The 23,012-nt window shown below is 34.1% G+C and overlaps 1 protein-coding gene across 1 annotated transcript; it reads left to right on the forward strand.

The window, feature by feature from the left end:
• The first annotated feature begins 7,512 nt into the window (after positions 1-7,512).
• LOC114194345 (TOM1-like protein 9) lies at positions 7,513-17,967 on the forward strand. The gene is made up of 10 exons (XM_028084506.1): positions 7,513-7,797; positions 8,787-8,865; positions 10,898-10,996; positions 11,090-11,203; positions 11,447-11,607; positions 12,308-12,389; positions 15,578-15,663; positions 15,828-16,031; positions 16,361-16,860; positions 17,111-17,967. The coding sequence occupies exons 1-10, from the start codon at positions 7,697-7,699 to the stop codon at positions 17,677-17,679; spliced, it is 1,995 nt and encodes a 664-aa protein (XP_027940307.1). The 5' UTR covers positions 7,513-7,696; the 3' UTR covers positions 17,680-17,967.
• Positions 17,968-23,012: the final 5,045 nt, after the last annotated feature.

Consider the following 23,012-nt stretch of genomic DNA (forward strand, 5'->3'; position numbering starts at 1 on the left):
TTGTAACTTTGAATATTTAAAATCACACTATTAATTGACCAAAAATAAATTTCAGCTGCATTAACAAACGTTAGAATATCCAATAATATTTTATGCAACTAAAATCAATTTTTACGCCACTTTTACCAAACTTACTCAATAAATCCAATAATCACAAATCCTAATTAAATCAATCTTTAAGAACAGAAAAATCAATTAAATCCCCAAATTTAAATATTAAATGAGGGCAAAAATTTGAACTCATCAAGAATATTTTTTTATAATTTACTAACACGTATACGAAGAAGTCAAACATCATAAATTTGACAACATTTTGCATTGGTCTCTAAAGTACACGAAATGAAAGTGATCACTAATGATCACAATCAAGTATGCATCCAGAGAACAACACAATATTGTCTCAATCAAAATTTTATCAAATTTATGCATAAACCTCAATGTACACATTATAGTTTATTATGAAAAATAATTTTTTTCAAACTATTTGATCGGACAATTCAACATTTAATACAAACGATTAAAAATTTAATCATTTGAATGAAATCTCAAACACTCAATGTTTAACTAAAATTACAACAAATGTTAATAAATCTAAAATTAAATTAAACAATCAAAGTTAAAATATAGCTAGTAAACCAATCAAATATCTAAAAAATTAAAATTAATATAATATCTAATAGAAACTAAAAATACAATTTAAAAAGGTTTATCAAAATAACCTTTTTCAAAAAAAGTTGCTTAAATTTGTAAAAATATTTACCTAATAATAAGGAAACATAATCAAAATCACATCATAAGCAATCAAGACATTGCAATGTACCAACAAACTAACCTTAGAGGGTCCCAAAATGTCGATGAGGAATGGAAGGGAGTTGCTGCCAGCAATGGAGAGGGGAGACCGCGTCATCGCTGCTATTGGACAGTACAGAACACGTCGTAGCCGTTGTTCGACGTCGTTGCCGCTATTAGACGTTGTCGAAGGAGCTGCACAACCTTGCCGCTATTACTATGCGAATCCTTGACAAAATGATCAGTGAAAACGTTAAAAAATGTAAATCAAGGGTGCCAATCAACTTCCATTGAAGTTAAACAAACTAAAAATAACCTTTCGTGGTGGTCGAAAACTCGTCGTTGTCATTGTGTCACTTTGGAAGAAGGAGAGCGCGAAGGAACAGGGAACTAGAATAAGATTTCACGTATTTTTTTTAAATTGCAGAAATGAGCTTAATGTCGAATCTTGAGAGCCACAACGTTTTTGGATGTCTAACCCTGGGTGCGCCAACGTTACTCAACGTCGGAGATGGCAATGCCAATGTCATTTGACGTCTGATTCTCGAGCTTCGACATTATTTGACGTCCAACGTGAAGAGGCCGACGTTATTCTTAAAGTTAACTTCGGTGGGACAAGTAACCAACATCAATTTTAGCGTTTTATTTACAAAAATGTCACCAATCATTTTTAACATTGAGTTTTTCTTGGACAAACATGGAATGGGTGACTATAACATCCCTATTGGAAATTACTTAAATAAAAGAAATAATTTATAATTAAAATTTGAACGTCATAATTTATTATTCCCAAATGCAGAAAAATTTGAATATTATTCAACACGCTTAAATTTAAATAAGCCAAATCATAAATGTACTACAAGTTCCAACAAACCGACTAAATTTAAGAAAACATAAACAGAATCCCTAGGCAAAAGTTCCATGCCCTCGCTCTATCTCTAGGCATCACCAGCATCACCTTGAATATCATCTGCTCATGTGTGACAAGTCACACGATCATCGCCAAACACAAACAGAAAGGGTGAGCTCATAACCATATAAACACATAATTTAATAAAATAAATATCCACCCAAAACTACTTTATTTCAGTTAATACTTAGCCAAGAAACCTTACTACTGTAAGGTTTTCCAACACACAATTACTTGACCATAGACCCAAGATATAACATGCTTCCATGAACTTGCCTACTTGTGGTCATGCCTCTACGAACCTCCCTGCTTGTAGTCAAACTCTATGGACTTCCCCGCCCGTAGTCCAACACACATGATCCAATAGCTACAAACCTCCCTTCTCGCAATAACCCTCAAGTGTGAGCACAAAACATACGAACCTCCTCGCTCATATCCTCACACGAGAGCATCGTAATATGAACCTTCCCGCTCATATTATCACGTGTTCATTACCAGCTAAACCTACTCGTTCATGACCTAGTCAAGCATCTCCTAGTCCAAGTCCCACATTACAACATACAACACACAATTAAGAAAAGACTATTGCCTTCAACGCTATTGCTTGGCGGCGACTATCGCTTGGCACTGCCTAAAGGTCACCAAGCGACATTCCTACGCAGACCGCCTAGCAGAAACCTCTCGCTGCCAAGCGCCAGATAAATTCCAGAGCCACTATTTTAACGTTATCGCCTGGCAGATCACTCCTCACTGCCAGGCACTACTCACTCCAGGGACTTCCCTGATACTCCGATCGCTTGGTGACCACTCCCGTGCCACCAAGCGCTATACTACTAGTGTACCAACTACTATTTTAGCATGTCAAAACAGGTTATAACTTAATATAAATTCATCCAAATACAATAACATATGTCCACAAATTATTCTCTAACTCCAGACTTAGAGTCACATCTCATATACTTTAATCTTATATATCTACAAGCACAATTTTATCCACTTAACTCAAGTTCAACACTACAATTGGACATCACAAAGTCATTATCGCATACCACACATAACAAAACCAGATCTTACCTCAAGTTCTACCTGCATGTTCAATTATTTTACAGTATCGAACACCTACTCACTTTCTATCCTCTCTATCAATCCTTCACTAAGATATCCAGAGTTACCAAATTCCATACACTAAGATACCCCAAATCCTCACCATTCCCTATTTTGTTACACTACATCTTTTTCTCCTTATCTTCAGCTAATTAAAACACCAAGACAGACTCACTATTAATTACCACATCAATTTTTCCTTATATGATCACTCCATCTTATTCCATGCACGAATTTATTTTACCATTAACCCTTGTGCAATTTTTATCACAATACTACAAGCATAAGACCATTCTAATTACTCTTCTAAGAACCTTATTCCCAGTCACCCACACTAGTGCGGAAACATTGTTCAACGACACGTAATATCGACGGTTCCAACACACCCGTTGTGAAAAAAAAAGGTGGTGACTTTTTTGTAAATATTTGGACAAAAACAACGACGACTTTACCTCCAACCGTCGTTGATGTGCACAGAAGAGAGAACAATGACGGTCTTTTAATTTAACCATCATTAGTGTGTACCATAACCATGATGGTGCTCTCCAAAACTGCCGTTGATATGCTGGCGTGTGATAACCACGACGGTGTTTCCTAGAACCATCGTGGATGAGCTTGTCGCGGGTTAAAAAAATAACCATATTCACTGTTTCTCTTTGCGCTCACTCTTCTCACTTCCACTTGTTGCACTCCATCTACACTAGCCACTACGGCGTCCACCGCTACTGCTTGAGTTCTGTGTGACGTCCATTGTGTCACTGCCACCGCCTCCTTGTGTGAGGTTTGTAGTCACTGCCACCGCTGCATTTGCTTCCCTACGCCGCTGACACCGCTACAACCACTTCCATGTGCCGCTGCCACTGTACCAAAGCCCCTACGACTGCGTCGCTGCTGGGAACTTTGCCACCGCGTCGCTATGCTACGTTGAGGCCGCTGCTACTGAACTGTTGCTGCACTTGCAAAGTCTCCACTATTGTTGCCCTGTGTTGTAGAATAGTCATGTGCTACATTGAAACTTATTGCTTTTATGTACTATAAATTTTTTTCTCGTTATAGAATAGTCATGGATCAGAGCTAGATTAATCTATCATGTATAAGTGATGATTGTGAGAGAGGAGTCGAGGAGTTTATAGAATTCGCTAAACGTCATGGTGGTAATGCAAAATATAGAGGAAAGATGAGGTGTCCTTGTGTCAATTGTTTGAATGGGAGAATATTGGATGTTGTCGATATTAGAGAACATCTTTTATGCGATGGATTTTTAAAGTATTATACTACATGGGTGTGGCATGGTGAATTAGTACAAACTCAAACTGTGGTTGAAGCACATCAATTTGTGGAATAGACAATGAAAGATAGATTAGAGGACATGATTGTGATGTTGGAGTACAAACATTTACTAAAGGCGTGTATAAAAATACGACTACAGATGTAGAGACCCCATTATATCTTGGTTCACTAACTTCACACGATTATCAACAGTGTTAAGGTTGATCAATTTGAATGCATTAAATGGGTGGACTGATAAAAGCTTCACAAAATTCCTTCAATTGTTGAAGGAAATGCTTCCTCAAAGTATTACATTATGTGATTGAATGTATGAGGGGTTGAATTGGCTAGTTAAAACTTTAGGCTATTTTTGCAAGCTAAAAACCTCCTTTAATTGAATCAAATAGATCACCAAGTTAGGATGCAAACAGTACTAAACTATACACTTTTAATCGATCAAAAACAGAGTTAACAGATTGATTTTACTAAACAGATTCTGTTATGGTATAATCAATCGATTGAAACTGAAAAACAGTCGACTAAAATACTAGGAAAAATGCAAAAATGTGAATTTGAATTTTAAACCAGAAACAATGCTCAAGAATGATCAAGATCAGTTCCAAATGATTATACAAACATGCTCAATGCTTCAGATGCTATGAAAACATGCAAGAACATGAAAAATATTATTAAAGCACAAGTTCTTGAAACTTTAAAATGAAAATGCAAGAGAGAAAGGTTAGAGAAGAGAGGACACCACGAATTTTTATACTGGTTAACTCAAACCTGAGCCACATCCAGTTTGTCAAGGCAACCTGAGCTTGACTTTGCACTATTTCAAAAGTTTTACAAAGACTCCACCCTTACACTTCCAAAATATGCAAAAACACCACAAAAGACTCTTGAATCACACAAGAATCACACCAGCACAACAAGAACCCTCTTACAGACTTGGAAAACCACCAGGCACACACACAAAGCTTGAGAAAGATCAAACCTTAGTGGTAGCACAGCCTTGCCTAACACAAACCACTTTCTCCAAGCTTCAAACCAAGCCAAAAGCTTCAAGAATTGATCCAAGATCAATCTTCAACAGCTACAACACCTATGATCACGAAGGAGAGTGTTTCCACAAGTTTCTAGATAGGATAAACATGCGCCTCTGTGTACGCATTTTTTAAATATGTGTGATATTATATTAGTAGGTGATGATATTATAACGTTATTAAGTTAATATATAAAATAAAATTATTTATTAAAAATAAAGTGAAATATATCAGAAAAGATGAGAGATAACCGTTGATAAATAAAGAAGAAAAGAAGAAGTAGAGATAAACGATTTCATAAAAAACTTATAAAAATAACGGTCAATTTTCAAAAATTTAATAAATAATTATATTTTAAATTGTAAAATTGGTATTTTAAAATGTAGACACAAAAGGAAAAATCATATTTATATATTGGTATAGATATATATTATTTTATATATGTCACTCCATGTTTTTTTATATATTTATATAAAGATTTTAGCATCCTAAAACATTTCTTAAAAATGTGTTACTAATAATGTGATGCGAAAATTAAACTCTATTCTTATAAAACACGCTTCGTGTTAGTCGTGCTAAAACACGTGGAAGTCACATGTCTCACAAAATAAAAGTTATTAACATAGATAAAAATCACATTAAATCTTTTAAAAAAAATTAAAAACGTATTACTTTTAAAATAAATTTTTAAAAAATATCAAATTATTATTATAAATATAAGGATCAAAGGATATTAAACCTTTATAAATTTAAACAAAAAATAAATAAAAAAAACTATATTAAAAATATTATTATTATAAATATTAATTACTAAAATTATAATATCAAAATAAATTATACGAATCTCCATATTTGGAAGATAAATATTAAATGCACTAATTAATATATATATATATATATATATATATATATATATATATATAATACAATATTATATTACTGCAATAAAGAAACTTTAAAGATAAATATTAAACTTCGAAAGATGTTAAAAATTTCAATGAATTAAAAGTACATTTAAATCTTAATGGTCATATGACTGTATGTGCGTGTAATATATAATTATTTTTTTATGTCAAATAAATTTTTTTCTTCGTAGATATTATTTAAATTTGTCCATATATTTGATTAAATGATGTATTAGTTTTATGTCTCATTATAATTATATTTAGTCAAATATTTATGTCTTTCATGTGAATATTTATTATATTGTTTTAAATATTTTTATTTTTTTTCACATAAAAATATTTAATTTTTAATTTCAAATGTTCAATCACATAAACTTTTCATCTAGTAGGTAATATAAAAAGCCTAATTTTTTTATTTCCTTTTATCTTTAATTTTTGTTTCATAAAAATAATTTTTGTTTTTTCAAAACAATTTTCATTATCTTTTTATAGTTTGACTACTTTGAAAAAAAAATTATTTCTTAGATTTTTAAGGTACTTTTTATCTTATCAAGTCTTGATTATACATTTATAGAATTTCATTCAGCATTTTTATTTATATTTTATTTTTATAATGTAGAATACTGTTTTGATAATTATTTTTTTCATATCATTACTTTTATTTCTAACTCATTTTATTCGTGTAATTTATGACTGTAATTGTATGAAAAGATTTTATTTACTAGAACATAACAATTTAATGTCATTGTCATGAATCTTGTTTATTATCATCCCAACATTCAATGAAGTTCAAAAGATAAAAAATTTATATAAAATTTCAATTATTACTAGTTTAATCTTTGTTCTGTTCTATGTGCGATCTTGTTCAAGTGAGATATTATATTTTTTATTAGTATATAGAAAAAAAATTAATTAAGATTTAGAAAAAGAAAATAGTAAAAAGACATTTAAGATATTTTTTTTTATAATTTTGTCTGATACTCTAATTTGAGGTATGTATAATTATAATTTCTTTGTAATTATCTGTTACTAAATAAACAAAAATATAACTTTAATATTAAATATTTAATAACATATTTTTTTTGTTGTATTTCTAATAAAAAATAATTAATTAACATTAAAATAATAAAAAAAATGTTATATCAATATGCATGAGTATAAGATAATGATTTTTTTTCTTTAGAAATAAATATAAGATACAATGAACCCTCCCTTCACATTCCTAATTATTTCTAATTAGATAATTGGATTATAATTGGACAATAAAGTTGTTTAATGAGCTCACACTCTATTCTTTCCTAATTTAATTTCGTGTTAGTTTTATAAGGCAGGTGGGTATGCTAGGATGACCTATGCAACTGCAGGTGAGAATCGTTGATCCAAAAGGTGGTCGGCAAAAGCAACGGCATCAGGTGCGAATCGCATCTCAATGGACACGTGGCAAGTCCTCGTAAGGACAATGTCAAATTGCTTCCATCAAAGTTCCAATTCTAACCCCAACCAAACCTTTCCTCAACGGAATCCACTAAACTCACAATCTTAGTCTTCTTTTGAGAGAGAAAGAGAGAGAGAGGCCGGAACCATTCTCCGATCGCGCCGGTGGTTCGGTTTATGGTCATCGGAGAATCGCTGATCTCGTTTCGGTTTCGAATCGTCTTTGTAGGCGACTGGAGATGGTGAATTCCATGGTCGAGCGCGCCACGAGCGACATGCTCATAGGGCCCGATTGGGCCATGAACATTGAGATCTGCGACATGCTCAATCATGACCCTGGGTACGCCTCCCTTTTCCTGTTGCATCCAAAACGCATCGTTTTCTTTTTGATTTCTTTCTTTTTATCGTTTTCTCCTTTTTTGGGAACAAATATTCAAGATTAAATTGCCTTTTCCGATCGATGTGTTGAGCTAAGTTCTTGATTAAAATTTTACTGGGATTCGGAGTGATTTGGTCTGTTTACTAATGATAACCGTTTTTGCCGTATGATAATTGTTGTTTCAAAATGGGTGTATCTGAGTGTTATTGTATATGGAGTTTTCGTGAAACCTTTTGAATTGATCAACCAGTGATAGTTCATAGCTACTGTGGGTTCTCCTAAAGTCTTTTTGTCTCGGACGAGTGCGTATATGCTAGGTGACGTCTAATTTACTTGTTATACTATATACGGAATTATATTAAGATTTGTAGGATATTTTTTCCATACTCTGTGTAATGCTTTTAGTTAATAGCATGGAAGTTGGTTCGGAAAGTGTTATCTCGTGTTACTTTGATCTATGAAAGTTTTCATTTATATAAATTGGTTATTCGAGGGATGAACTAGTTGGCAGTTGGCAATATGGTCGGTTAAACGTTAAATTTATTTACAAATCGACACTTTGTGGTCTAATTGTACAATTTTAGGGATCAGAGCAGCATAAATTATCATTAACCTAACTTTATATCAATTCTTACGGTTTCATAATTTACATCTCTTTTTTCTTGTATGTTTCCTTAAATTTCGAAAATTCTGACGTTCTGTATTAGAAATTGGAACGAATATCCAACAGTTTGAAGTATATTCTGAGTGATATTAATGTTTGCTCAGGGGGAGAACAAGGTGGAGTGTCTTAAACATGTGCATCTTTAGAGTTTCTGCAAGATTGTGTTTACACAGTTATGAACTGGATGATTCTTTTTTAAACTAGAATCAGAATACTTGATAATGTTTGGATTTTCTCTTTGTTATGTGTCCATATATTGAGAACTGTGTTTGGTTATGATTAACAGGCAAGCAAAGGATGTCGTGAAAGGGATAAAGAAGAAGATTGGAAGTAAAAATTCAAAAGTTCAACTTCTTGCACTAACTGTAAGCGAAATAGTGTTGTAATACAACCTTTTTCTCTCTCTGTAAAGTCTGATGTCAGCATTGTTCCAGATTCTTTCAGATTTATGCATCTTTGCTTCAAATGCATTTTTCAAATTTCATTTTGACCTCTTAAACTTTACATTATTGCCTGATTTTTTAATTATATGATGTTCACTAATGTACGTTTTAAGATTTTTTTTTAAGATTCTTTTCTTTCCTTTGTATACTATTAAAGTAAAACAGGGAAATACCAATAGATGCTTTTATTTTTGGATATAATAGTTAGTTTGTTTGAGAGAAAATGACAATACAGCTAACATATCCTCAAAAATATCAGACCTAAAATTTACAATAAATTTTTATTCTTCTTGTGTGAAATGGATACTTGGTTTAAGCTATTGTTAGTTGAGAGTGCATATAGACATAATTCTGTACCATCTTGGTAAGTAGATGCCTTCAACTCATGTAAAAAATACCCAAAATATTGATGATCGGGAATAAACTTGACCTGTGCTATGAGAAGTTCAAATTATTGAATGTAATCGCCCACACTCAGTTCTTGGAGACCCCTAAATTGTTCAAAGATGTTTTCCAAGAGCTCAACCTTAAGCTGATCCCATGTCAAATCTTCGTCATCTTCCAATAGAGAATGAAAGAAATGAATTGTTGGACCACAATACAAACTTGGGCTAGATTCACAAATACATCATCTAGTGTTACTTGTACCTGGAAATAGACTTCAACTTTGGGAAATCCAACAGGTAGTATCATCTTGATCAGACATTGATCACTCAATTTTCTTAATGAATTGGCAAAATTCTTCTAGTGCATCCCATTGTAATTTCTTTGGGCTAGATCTTGAAGTGCTTTTCCAAGTGGTGGCTTTCTTTCCTTAAAACGCCTTCAATTTCTTGATTTTATTGCTCAGTGTCCTGCTCCTTCCTTTTACTACCTCCAGCATCGGTTTTGTTGTTCTTTTGTATTCTGAATACAGCCTCCAGCTTCTCCAAGATCAATGTGGTCTGAACATGGATTTCCACAGTCGCTGTGAGATTGTGCACCTCTGCCTCCTGCAACGTGATTTTAACCTCTATTCTCCCAGAAATAGAAATTGCAAAAAGGAATAAAGAACACAAGAAATATGGTAATACTGCATCGTTGGATCAAAACACAGAAGGGAAAGTATAGGAAACAAAATACCTGTCTGTAGAGCAAAGCTCTTATGAAGAGCTATTGCATTCCATCCGTAGCCAACTCTAAATAAGGGACAAGATGCCTCTCTCTCCTCGCATGCCCCAATGTAACAAAATCCTTTCCAACTAATTGGCCTCATGTACAATGCTCAGATCACTCTCCCTAGCCAGCTCATTATTCCCTCACTCTTTAATTCCTTTTTCATACAGTCCAAATAATTTCCCTATTAACAATCTAAGGGAAAATACCATTTTTGCGCCTAAAGGTTTATTTAGGCTACTAACATATTATGTCCAGTCATACTTCCCTTACCTTGTTCCCACGTGCTTTGGCCAAAATTAAGAATGGGCTTTCCGTTTAGTTTTTCTTCTGTGTTTGTCCTTGCTTCCTTGGCCAAATGATGTAGCCTGCATTTGGGCTTGAAAGAGCTGAATTACAACATATGCTAGAAAAATATTATTTGCACCTATACCTATTTTAGTAAGAAAAAATAAAGGAAATATCTTACAATTTAATGAGTCCAAGAAATACAAAATAAAGAAGCTAATCAACTATTTTTGTGAGTAAGAACATCTTTTCATGTCATGCTCTTGGCTATCCTTCTTGGGATGATGTGTTGCTGCTCTTTTTCTTTGTTTCCATACATGCACGTATCAAAAGTAAAGTTTTTTGACAGTACTTGTGTGAAATAACAAACTAATTTTTGAGATCACCTTGGGTACCTTTTCAAATGATGTGTGTTCAGCAAGGAATCATTCTTGTTTGGGTATGATTAACTGTCTAGATGATTGACTATTCAAAAAATTCATTTGGTTTTATGTTGGTTTACTGTTTCTAGTTGTTGGAGACAATCATAAAGAACTGTGGAGATATTGTTCATATGCATGTTGCAGAGAGAGATGTGCTTCATGATATGGTCAAAATAGTGAAGAAAAAGGTATACATAATTTCTTGAACATTTTTTTTTAGTTTTCTGATGTTTTTGTTTGCTTGTAAAATATGTTGATGTCATTTCTCATGCTGATTGTAGCCTGATTTTCATGTCAAAGAGAAGATATTGACTCTTATAGATACTTGGCAAGAAGCATTTGGAGGCCCGAGGGCAAGATATCCACAATATTTTGCTGCTTATCAGGAACTGTTGGTAATGTTTACTATGAATTGTTTAACATAGAGATTTTGTTGCCAAGTATTCCTCTTGCCATTGTGAAAATGAAGGAAAGCTGCTCAACAAAACAATCAATATTTTAGCATTTTTTTTTGCATACACTGTTTTATCTGCTTGCTTATGAGTGTGAATTGTTGCAGTCAAAATTTAACCCAAAACTTTTAGAATGAAATTGTTTTTCAATGATAGTTTATTTTATAAAGGGTTTGTTTATTTCAGCGTGCTGGGGCAGTATTCCCTCAGAGATCGGAACAATCTGCACCTGTATTCACACCTCCACAAACACAGCCATTGGCGTCATACCCTCAAAATATACGTGACACGGATACTCGTCAGGACACAGCTGAATCCTCTGCTGAGTCTGAGTTTCCAACTCTAAGGTATAGACTAAATTCCTTTTTCTTATATGAAGGGAGTTTGACTTTATTCTTATATATTCATGGTCATTCAATTTTTGTATTGTTTTTAATTATGGTTGAAATAATGTTATACAGTGTGTGTGTGCGCATAAGAATCATATATGCATTGTGGTAGTTTTAATAATGGCAGAATATTTTGCGGTTCCAATGTCACATTTGAAGCCATATTCTTTCTTGTTACTGGGCAATGTGCTATTTAATAGCTGTACGGGATCTTTCTCCCTATGAGATCAGAAAAGTTGGGTGGTATCTGCGGAACCAATGGAAAGTGATTTTTTTATTTGCTGTTCTGATGTCACATTTGAAGCCATATTCTTGCTTGTTACTGGCCAATGTACTCTTTGATGGCTGTATGGAATCAAGAAAAGTTTAATGGTATTTGGGGAACCAATGAAATGTGAAAAAAATATGCTAAATAAGTTAGAGGACTCAAATTTTAATCAAAGTTTCTCTTTCTATATTTATCAGTGCCTTTCTATGTGTTATTAAATAAGCTGAATGAATTTAATTTCATTCATTTGATGTAATCAGCTCATGTTTCTTTTAGTATGTACTTAATTGGTATTTTCATATAATGATAGTGAGGGTTAAGCTTTGGTACAGATTCCCATATATAATGCTTTATTTTGTTCTCAATATCTAATCGATATTTCTTTTACAGTTTGACAGAAATTCAGAATGCTCGTGGCATCATGGATGTTCTTGCAGAAATGCTCAATGCCTTAGATCCTAGCAACAAAGAAGTAAGTTACACAATTTTGTTATTCAAATTATGAAAACAAATTCTCTGATTTAGAAAGAATACTATATTCCTTCTGTATTTCAATGATGAGGTCATTGGATCTGTAAATACATGAGCCTGTTGTTTATTTTGGGAAATGTAGAGTTAATTCTAAGGAAACAAATCCTTGTAGTTCTGGGATTGTTTTTGAATACGTAATCCTAGTTTTAATAGCAAGATACACCTGTAATCAAGAATAAAATTATAGTAAGGTTAAAATAAAAAACTTCCTAAAATACATAATGAGCAGCACAGTTTTGACATAAAGGTATTAAAGTTCTTTATATTGTAATGATGGTGAAGATTATGAGTGTAGCATATTGAAAATAATACATTGATCTGGTTGAATGTGTATTAATTATCAGATTCACTGTAGTCCAATTTTGTTTCACAACTATTGTGTTTTTTCTTTGGTTATCTTAATAATTTTGTTGAATTACTTTGATACTAAATTGATTGACTGCTTTTTGTGCTCCGTCTTCATTGTTGTGGTTATGCTTTAACTGTTGATATGGTGATTGCTATTCATAGGTGTTATAATTATAGAAATCAGGGACAAATCTTTTATAATCAACAATATCTAGATTATATATTTATGTATATATATCAAATCTTCTCTATTTATTCCTTTTCACAATATAAATAAGCATCGGTTCTGTCTGAGAAACACATGGTTTCAGCTTAATGTCTCTCTTTCCTATAGTTTAACAATAGGTGTTGAAAATTGTTTATCGGACAAGGCAAAAGTTCGATTTCACTAGTGATAACACTGGTTACAAGAACAAAAGATTTGGTAGTACTGATTTCAGTGCATCGCATGATTAATGAATGGCTTGTATAGTAATACGCACCACATCATATTACGTATTTTAACTGGTCTACATATGCCTTTAGTTTGGTGTTTTGTTTCTTTAACCAAATAGCATTAGCCTTACCCGATAGATGTCTTAACACTATGTAACTGTATTATTTACTATTTACTTTACCTTTAAGGATACGGACAAAAAGGTAGATTCTATAGTGACATTAATTTCAAGTTATGGTCCTGTATTTCCTGGAATAAAATTTCTACAAATACTATCCAAGAAAGCTATTCTTGAGTAAATTTAAAAATACATGGGTTTTTTTTAAGAGAATCTTGGGACTTTAGTTTAGAATTCAAAATAATTAGAATAAAAGTATGAGTGAGAATCAAATGATTGTTAGGTTTTGGGCCATAAACGTTGTTGAGAAGACATTTTTCCATAGTGATACATGTTGGTCAACCTTTTATATAAAAGAAAAGAAGAGTGAAAATGGAAGTTACTTTTGTGTTTCAAAGCAAATCCTTGTATGTAAAAACAAAGGAAAACTTCCTATCAAAGAACTAAACAACTCTAAACATTGGAAGTTGAAACCTATTATGAAAGACATCAAGAGCTATCTTAGATGACATAGTATCATACCATTCATACTGAATCTTATTTTCTAATCCAAGATAAGCCAACTTATCCGCATAATGATTATCTTTTCTGAAAATATGAGAATACTTAAACTCAATTCGTTCACAAATCTCCATACATGTTCTCCATCTTCCTCTAAGTGACCAAGGAACAATTTGTACAGTAGAAAAAGCTTTACATAACAACATGGAATCACTTTCCAACTAGAGATGCCTATATCCAGCCAGCTGAGAATGTTCAATAGCTAGAACAACACCCATGATTTCTGCATTCAGTGAATTCTGCACCCCCAGGAAAGCAGAGTTCTTTATAAAATAAGGAGCAGATTCAAAATTAGGAATCTCAATTATATTTGTTTTATTAGGAACAGTATTATTTATTCTAGTGTTATATCTTTATTATTAGAGGGTACAAATCCCTTCTATTTATTGTATTGATTCATGTTCTTCATATAAATAAAACAACCATGCTTTAAAAATACACTGTTTTAGCTCAATGCTTCTCTATTTCTTATATTTTAACATAGTATCTAGAGTGTTTTTAAAAACTGTGTTGGCAAGCTAGACCAATTGTATCCGAAGGATGATTTTTTTGTAGCGAACCTTTCTCCTAGATTCATGTGCTATGCTCATTGAGTATTTTGGGGAGCTTTCTTGCGGCCTATATTTGCAGTGGTGAGCACAGGGTTGGGATTGCATCCAACAGATCTTTCAAACCATACAAATGTTGAGACAAACCACCCATCTATGTGCCTGCACACGTGTTGTCTCTCATTCTTCCATGAATTCCATCTCCGTGCCATTTCTGAATCCACCCCAATAAAGGAACACAAATAGTGGGTATATATAGATTGATGCTCGACTCTGGTGTTTTAAAGTCCACTATCTTCAACTCACTCAAACAAACTTACTTTCCCTCATGAGACGCAATGCAACAATGTGGAGTGAGGCTTGTGCCCTCAATACTAATGATACCCAACGTTTATATTGTGTTTGCAAGTTCTTTTGACACTACTTTCTCCTCGGTGATTTGATGGCCCTGATATATGCTATATCTTGGGCGGATTCATGTTCCCATACATGATTTTAATGAGCTCCTGCCACCATATGTAGATTAAAATAGAAACTTGAGAAGAACTGTACAATTTTTTACTTTATGGCTTGCCTCTTGAGTATGTTACTACACATGATTAGATTTTGGGATCACCAGTAACCCCAATTATGTCTTCTGCTCTGCAGAGACTCATACCTCTTTTTTGGGGACACTTCCGTTTTTACATTAGAGTACTAATTTTGGGCACTTTTGGATAGGTAATTCTAAAAATCATTTAAAATGTGAGCATTGTCATTGCTATGGTCATACCATTGATTGGTATTGGAAAATGCATGGGAAACCTCTTCATCCAACCAATACTGCTAGGCATCTATTACCAAGTAATTTGCTGCTCATGGTATGCCAGCTGACCAGTCTGTATGACTCCATCCTTTCTGAATATGTTATGAAATTTCATTCACCTCCATGCTTTCATCAAATCTAAGCGTAACTCATTGTTACAGTATATTTGATTTTGACCTTGCTCGTAAACATGTTTGCCCAAGTCTAATTACTTTTTATTTCAACCTTTAATTTCAAGTGGTCATTGATTACCAAGCTTTAAATTACAAAACCTTCTTGACATCTAATGGATGACCTTTGTTATTATTTTCAGGGGATTAGACAGGAGGTTATTGTGGACTTGGTGGAGCAGTGTCGAACTTACAAGCAGAGAGTGGTACACCTTGTCAACTCAACTTCGTAAGTCCTGGAGTCCCTTCCCGTGATAATATATAATGATGACTGATATAGTACTCGCTAAATCCTTAATTCATGTTAATTGCATCTTCTGTAAAATAATTTCTTTTTGATGTTATTATTTTTATTATTATTATTATTATTATCTTTTTCTGACTATTTTCTAGCGATGAATCACTGCTATGCCAAGGACTGGCCCTGAATGATGATCTGCAGCGTGTACTAGCCAAGCACGAATCTATTTCTTCGGGAACTCCCGCCCAAAACCAAAATCACACAGAAAATTCAAAACCTGCCCTTCCTGGAGCACTTGTAGATATAGATGCTCCTTTGGTTGATACTGGGGATACTAGCAGACAAACTAAAGAAAGGTAATCCAGTCTCTTGTTTCTTCCATTATTGCTTTGCTCATGAATGTCACATTTTGGCATGTTACTATTAGTTTTATTGTATTAGGACTCATGCAATGAATAATTGTATTAGGATTCATTTGTGTTCAGTTCACTCATTACAATTGATCGATTATTGTTCATGAGGTAGTCAAAACCTTTCATTTTGGCTGAAGACCTACTTTCGTTATTTTATTTGTAAACATGTAGGAAGAGATTGATGTATATGAACTACTTTCATGTTGATCTGATCCATATGATGCTTTGGCTATATGGCTCTCATAGCTATTTACTTACATATATATGTGCAGACCCTCTTCTAATGTTGAAGCAGAATCCCAAACAATGAATCAGTTGCTGCTTCCTGCGCCTCCTACTTCTAATGGTTCAACAATTCCTGTTAAGGTTGACCCCAAATTGGACCTACTCAGTGGTGATGACTATAACTCTCCAAAGGCAGATGCTTCAAATGCTCTTGTTCCTGTGGGAGAACAACCACCTGCTAGTCCTGTTTCTCAGCAGAATGCCCTTGTTCTTTTTGATATGTTTTCCAATGGAAATAATGCACCTACATCTGTCAATAGCCAGCTGCCCCAGCCAGCCAATGTTGCTGGCCAAAGCACTCCATATACTCCCCAATTTCAGCAACAGCAAACAGTCATATCTCAAGGTGGATTTTACCCCAATGGAAATGTCCCAAATGCGGGTTCGCCTCAGTACGAGCAACAACCGCTGTATACACACGGTACAGGTCCTGCATGGAATGGTCAGGTTGCACAACAGCAGCAACAACCACCTTCGCCTATTTATGGTGCGCTTCATGTTTCTTTGGATTTAAACGAATTCCTGTGACAGAAATCCTTCAGAATTACACTGTTTCTAGAAGATGGTTTTAAATTGGTTTGTGTTGGAATGTGAAAGTTGCAATATTTTAAATTGGTCTGGCACTGATATGTTGAGTTGGTGCTGGATGGGTTGAGAATGTAAATTTAAATAGGATTGTGCTCTAATAGTTTGTTTGTACTAGGTTGCATAACTGACTTATTTACTTTGTTTGATAGGTACGCAAAGCGGTGGATCATTGCCACCCCCTCCTTGGGAAGCTCAAGCAGCAGATAATGGAAGTTCAGTAGGTGGCGCTCAGTATCCATATGTGCAGAATGCTGCACATCCTCCAGGGTCTCAAACAATGGGCAATGAGCAGGGCGTTGGCATGTATATGCAGCCAAATGCTAACAGCCATATGCCAGGAATGCATAACCATGTTGGGAGCAATCAAATGGGCTTACATCCTCAGCATATACAAGGTGTTGCTGGGCCCTACATGGGTATGGCTTCACATCAAATGCAGGGTGGTCCTGTGATGTATCCTCAACAGATGTACGGAACCCAATTTATGGGATACGGTTATGATCATCAGCAACAAGGAGTTCCATATATTGAACGTCAAATGTATGGTATGTCTGTGAAAGATGACAGTGCCTTGAGAAACTCTTACACAGTTTCTACCACATCTTATGCTCCACCATCTGGGAAACCTTCCAAGCCAGAGGATAAGTTATTTGGTGACCTTGTTAACTTGGCAAAGGTGAAGCCCAATCCCACCCCAGGCCGAGCTGGTAGCATGTAAAAACTAAATTACCGGGTTTGCACATTTCATCCGATTGCTAACTTTTGGCCTCCTTTTTCTTTGATTTTTATTTTTTATGTTTTCATATTACTATATATATATAATTTTTTTTGGTTCTTGTTACATATTGTTTGCTTGTCTGGGAATTAGCATTTGATAATGTACATTCGTTTTAGAGAAAATATTGAAAAATGGGGAGAAAGGGGCTAAACCATAATTGGTTTTGGATTGTAATTTGTGACAATTCTCCTTGTATTACATTACATTCCCTTCTTGTGCCTGTAGTTATGATCTAAAGCTTCTTTCTTTTAAGCATCAATGTGGAAAAGGATTCTGTCGTTAGCAGGTCGTAGAAAAAGATCATGACGTCACTTTTCTTCTGCCCTTTGAAATTGAGGGAAGAAAAAAGATGATAAAAATGAAACTGAAATAAAGTTAAAAATGTTTCTTGTTTGAACAAAGTAACAAGAAGTGGATAAATTTTCTTAACTAAGTAGAGAAAGTGGAAAATGCTTTAGTTTAGTTGGAAATTAATTTTAGCCCAAAACGTAAACTTTTACATCATTATTATTTTGTTACAAATTATATAAGATTTTTAAACCAATTAAAACAAAAAATGTACCCTCCACTTTTCCTTTTCAATGGGACCCTCTTCTGTAGGTCTCAAATTTCTATTATTTTTATTCGAAACAGACAAGACTGTGAGACTAGTTTTCTTAGTGTTTCTAATTATTACGTAAATGTTTGCATTCGCTAAAGTTGTATAGGAAAAACTACTTAAATTTTCGGCTTAATTATGCAGTTACGCTCTGAAAGTTAGCATATACATGATTTGGATCTTAAATTTTAAAAAAGGTCGTTCTAATTTCTTAAATTTTAATTTAGGGGATACAAGTTGGTTTGCTTTGAATTTCCAGAACTATGTCTGACTTAAAGTTGAATGATGGTTTTTATTTGAACGGTACTTTGATTTTAAAGAACAAATATTAGCTTTAATTTCTTTTTACGGGTACCTTCGATGGTAATATGTAATACACACACATTATATATATATATATATATATATATATATATATATATATATATATATATATATATATATATATATATATATATATATATATATATATATATATATATATATACATTAAAATAATAATTTATAATTAATTTTATGGAATTTAAATCATGTGAAATAGTTTAATAGATAAATAATTTATAAAAATGAAAATTTTTAAATGATGTTTTAATTGTTAAAATTAATTGTAGAATTTTAAATTCTAAAAGAAGGCTAAAATTCAAATGAGTTATGAAATATGTAACGTCCAATTTAATTAATAAGTGTAATTAAAAGAAACGTTACGCACAAACACAGTTCTGGGGTATTAAACACAATCTCTACAAGATCCTAGGTACACCACGATGCCAAAGCAAACCAGTTACAATATTCAACCGTAGACCCAAAGGCAATTAAAACAGTAAACTAATATATGGGCCATAGTCCAGAAAGAAAACCCATCAAGATACAGATCCAGTTAAAGCGGACTATGCAGTGGAATCTCCATCACCCTGATTATTTTGGGGAGTTCTCACCTTTGCTCACATCAACAAGTTGATGATCATTGCAAAAGAAAAGACCACACCACAAAATATACAATAACAAATAGTAGGGTAAGCTAGAGTAGAAATCAATTTATCATGCAGTCACATACTATCACCCAATTCAAGCAATATTTATAAATCATCCAACATGTTATGACTTTCTCAAGCAATACACTAGACCATGACTCAACTCATCCGGATACATATAATCTGGTCGGATTCAGCGGATACTTGCACTTGTGGTGGATACCCCTACTCACCGCTGAGCTGCTCACCCCCGAGCTACGTGTTACAAGAGTTACGATGAATCAATCCCTGACGCACAAGGTTAGCCCTTAATGAGTTTCAAGCCTCCGGTTACTCTTACCACAAGAGTCAGTCCGCTATAAGTGAGACTAACTGACTCCTCAGAGTGTCAGGATGCAATCTTACCTTGAATCCTTACCAGACCATATAGATGGGGCACCACCATGGACACCCACTAACAGGGGCCATGGAATTACGTCCCGACCACTGAAGCACAACCTTGAGATCCCACCTAGAGATCTCAAGGATTTATGCACTGACCATCGACCAATCATGTTCATTCAATCAAGAAAGACCTATCATGCATATATATATATATATATATATATATATGTACACGTTCTAGATCAATCCATACCAGTTCATCATACTCCATCCATGAATATACCATTCCAACTCATCTTGTTACCATGCCACTTTAATACCAACCTCCTCATTAAGATCACATGCTAAGTTCATGCCAAACCAATTATTCACAATTCATGAATCACATCACTCATGCATATTTATTTGTCTCATGCATTTAACACAATACACAAATCCAAGCAAGTATTAACTGTTCAAGATTCAAAGAAACGATCACACATCACACTGCCCTCGCCCAGCTCCTCGCTCAGGCTGAAGGGTCTCGCTCAAGCGAGAGACGCTCGCTTAGGCGAGCCCCGGATGGCTCGGGAAGGAGGAACAGTAACCTCACGCAGGATCTCGCTTAGGCGAGACCCCTCTTGCTTGGGCGAGATGTTCGCTCGCTCAAGAGCAACGTGGGTCGCCTGAGCGACCACTCGCATGAAGCAGCTTGGGCGAGCCTCTGTTGATCTCGCCTAGGCTAGACATGCTCTCTTGGGCAAGAAAACCAGTGCTCACCATTGTTCTCTCGTGCACAAACACTCAACAGGTCACAAATGGCTCAATACTACCATACACAGGTTTGAATCAACACACCAAGCATATTAAATGATGAAACACTAGCACAATCAGCATAACACAAGAAAGGGCAAACCCTAGCCTCCCGTACCTGGAAAACAAGCTAGCGGAACACTCCGACACGCACACAGTGAGCACGACTGTCCTAAGGATGGCCAAAGAGCTAAAACAAATGGTAAAACAGAAAAAGTAACGAGTTACTACCAAACCCTAACGGTAAAAACGAAAATAGGCCTAGAAAAGGGAAATCATGAGCTAAGGAATGACTTACGTGGAGTGGAAACCTGGCTTGAGCTAGGTTGAAGAAGGTTGACGGCTAACCCTAGCAGAGAGTTGCGGCTGCTCAAAGGAGGCAAGGAGGAACGTGTTTTCTGAAAAGTGAATAAAAGAATGGAATTAGGGTAGATTAGGGTCTGAATCCCCATTGGGCCAGCCCTTAGGCCCATTACATTAGGGCAGCCCTTTTAATTTATGGCAGAAAAGGAAAAAGGAATTTAGTGGGCCTTACAAAATAGTTTCTTTAAGTTGTGTATTTTATTATATATCTAATCAATTAAATCAAGTAGGTAATTGATTATCCTGATAGAATTTTCAAAAACAGTACATCTTTATGTTAAAATTGATTATCACGTGTTATCGATTAAACATAAAGGGAAATCTCTTCCTCACCTACTCTTTGAATTTGTTTAGTATTTCTCTTTGTGTTTAGCATCTAGTGTGTTTATTTTGTAGGTTGATAGTGGTATTTCTCTTTTTGAGATTGTCGCATTTCTAAGGAAATGAAAGATTTGTCTGGTTTAAAGATGTGTAATCATCACACTCCTAATTTTGCAAAGAATATCCTTTAAAAGTGAAAATGGAGAGCGTCTTGAAGTAATGACTATTAGGGTTCACGGCACACACTTGGAGGAGAGAAAATACATTTTTTGATGATTTTGGTGATGATTGGAGAATATTCTTCAATGCATTGTCCCTCCCTTATCATTAGGTTTGCTAAAAGATGCATTTTTCTTTTGGTAGGGAGTTCATTCACTCTTATTGCTAAGAGGTTTCTCTTGCCTCCACCACTTATGAAAGGGTTGAACATTTGATTAAGTAAAGCTATTATGCTTCAACCTTTGTAGAGAGTTGAGATAGTGCTCTTTTTTTAGTGTTCTTGAGCTTTCTTAGTCTCATCTTGAACTAAGGTTCAAGTGACGACACACCACTCATCTTTGGGTTGGTCCATCCTCTAAAGTGATGTGCTACCTCCATTTTTTCCATCCCCCTCTTTTCATCTTTTACTTCATTTTCTAGCTTGTGTTTACTTTTTGTTATCTTGGGTTTTTGTTTAGTTCTTTTCATTTTTTTCATTTTGAATCCAACTTCTCTTCTTCCTCATGAACCCCTATTAAAGTGAACCTTTTTATCTAAGATAACTTAATTATCTTAATGTCCAGTAGGGATCTTGGAGTTTTCGTAAATAATTTGAATATAACACCTTGGCAATTAAAAATCACTAAGAAGACTCTTATCACACACTCCTCATTAATAACATAAAATAAGTTAAGTTTAATCGATTATAAATGAGTTTAATTGGTTATTGGGAGTTTGAAAACAGTTCAAGCTTTCTTTGGTTTAATTAATTATTAACCTAAATAATTTATTATCCTGTTTTGAGTCTTCCCAGAAATAATTTAATCAATTACAAATGAAACTAATCAATTAAAAATGATGAAAATCCTTGTATGCTTGATTTTAACCATATCAAATCATTTTCTTTAATTCTTTTAAGGTGTGCCGAATTAGAAGTCCTTATGAATACTTTGAATAAAAAAATACAAAGAAAGCTAGACAGTTCTTTAGCATCAATGTCTTCAATCATCATTCATCTTCACTTTGAAGCTCTTCTTCATGTTCAACAAGTCATTCTTATTAGTATGCATTTTCTCTAATATAATTGTTGAGGTCTTACTGAATTGGGTTGTTCTTTGACTATCACAATGCAAACCATATTTTTTCTTGTGACAGTCCGTACTCTTGTAGAAATTTCTACATCCACAAGAGCTCTTTAGTAACTTCTATAACAACAATATATTCTACCTCTATAAAGATAGAACAATACCTTTTTTTAGTTTGGATTATCATGACATTATTGTCCTTGCACAAGTCATCATATAACCAAAAGTAGACTTCCTAGAATCTACATCACTAGCTTGTGTAACCATATAACATAAGCTTACCACTTCCAAAGCATAACCAAATTCTAAAGTATCTTTAAGATACTTGAGTACCCACTTTACAACTTGTCAATCCTTTTACCAGGATTAACAAGAAATGATTAACAACACCAACAACATGACTAATGTTTGACCTTGTACACACTATAACATACATCAAATTTTCAAATGCAACAAATATGGAAATTTGTGCATTTTCTTCTTTCTTGTTCACACTTGTTAGGCATTGCTTTGAGCTCAACTTAAAGTAACCTATAAATGGAGTGCTAAGAAACTTTAAGA

This window comes from Vigna unguiculata, chromosome 8, assembly GCF_004118075.2.
Source record: "Vigna unguiculata cultivar IT97K-499-35 chromosome 8, ASM411807v1, whole genome shotgun sequence".
NCBI lineage: Eukaryota > Viridiplantae > Streptophyta > Magnoliopsida > Fabales > Fabaceae > Vigna > Vigna unguiculata.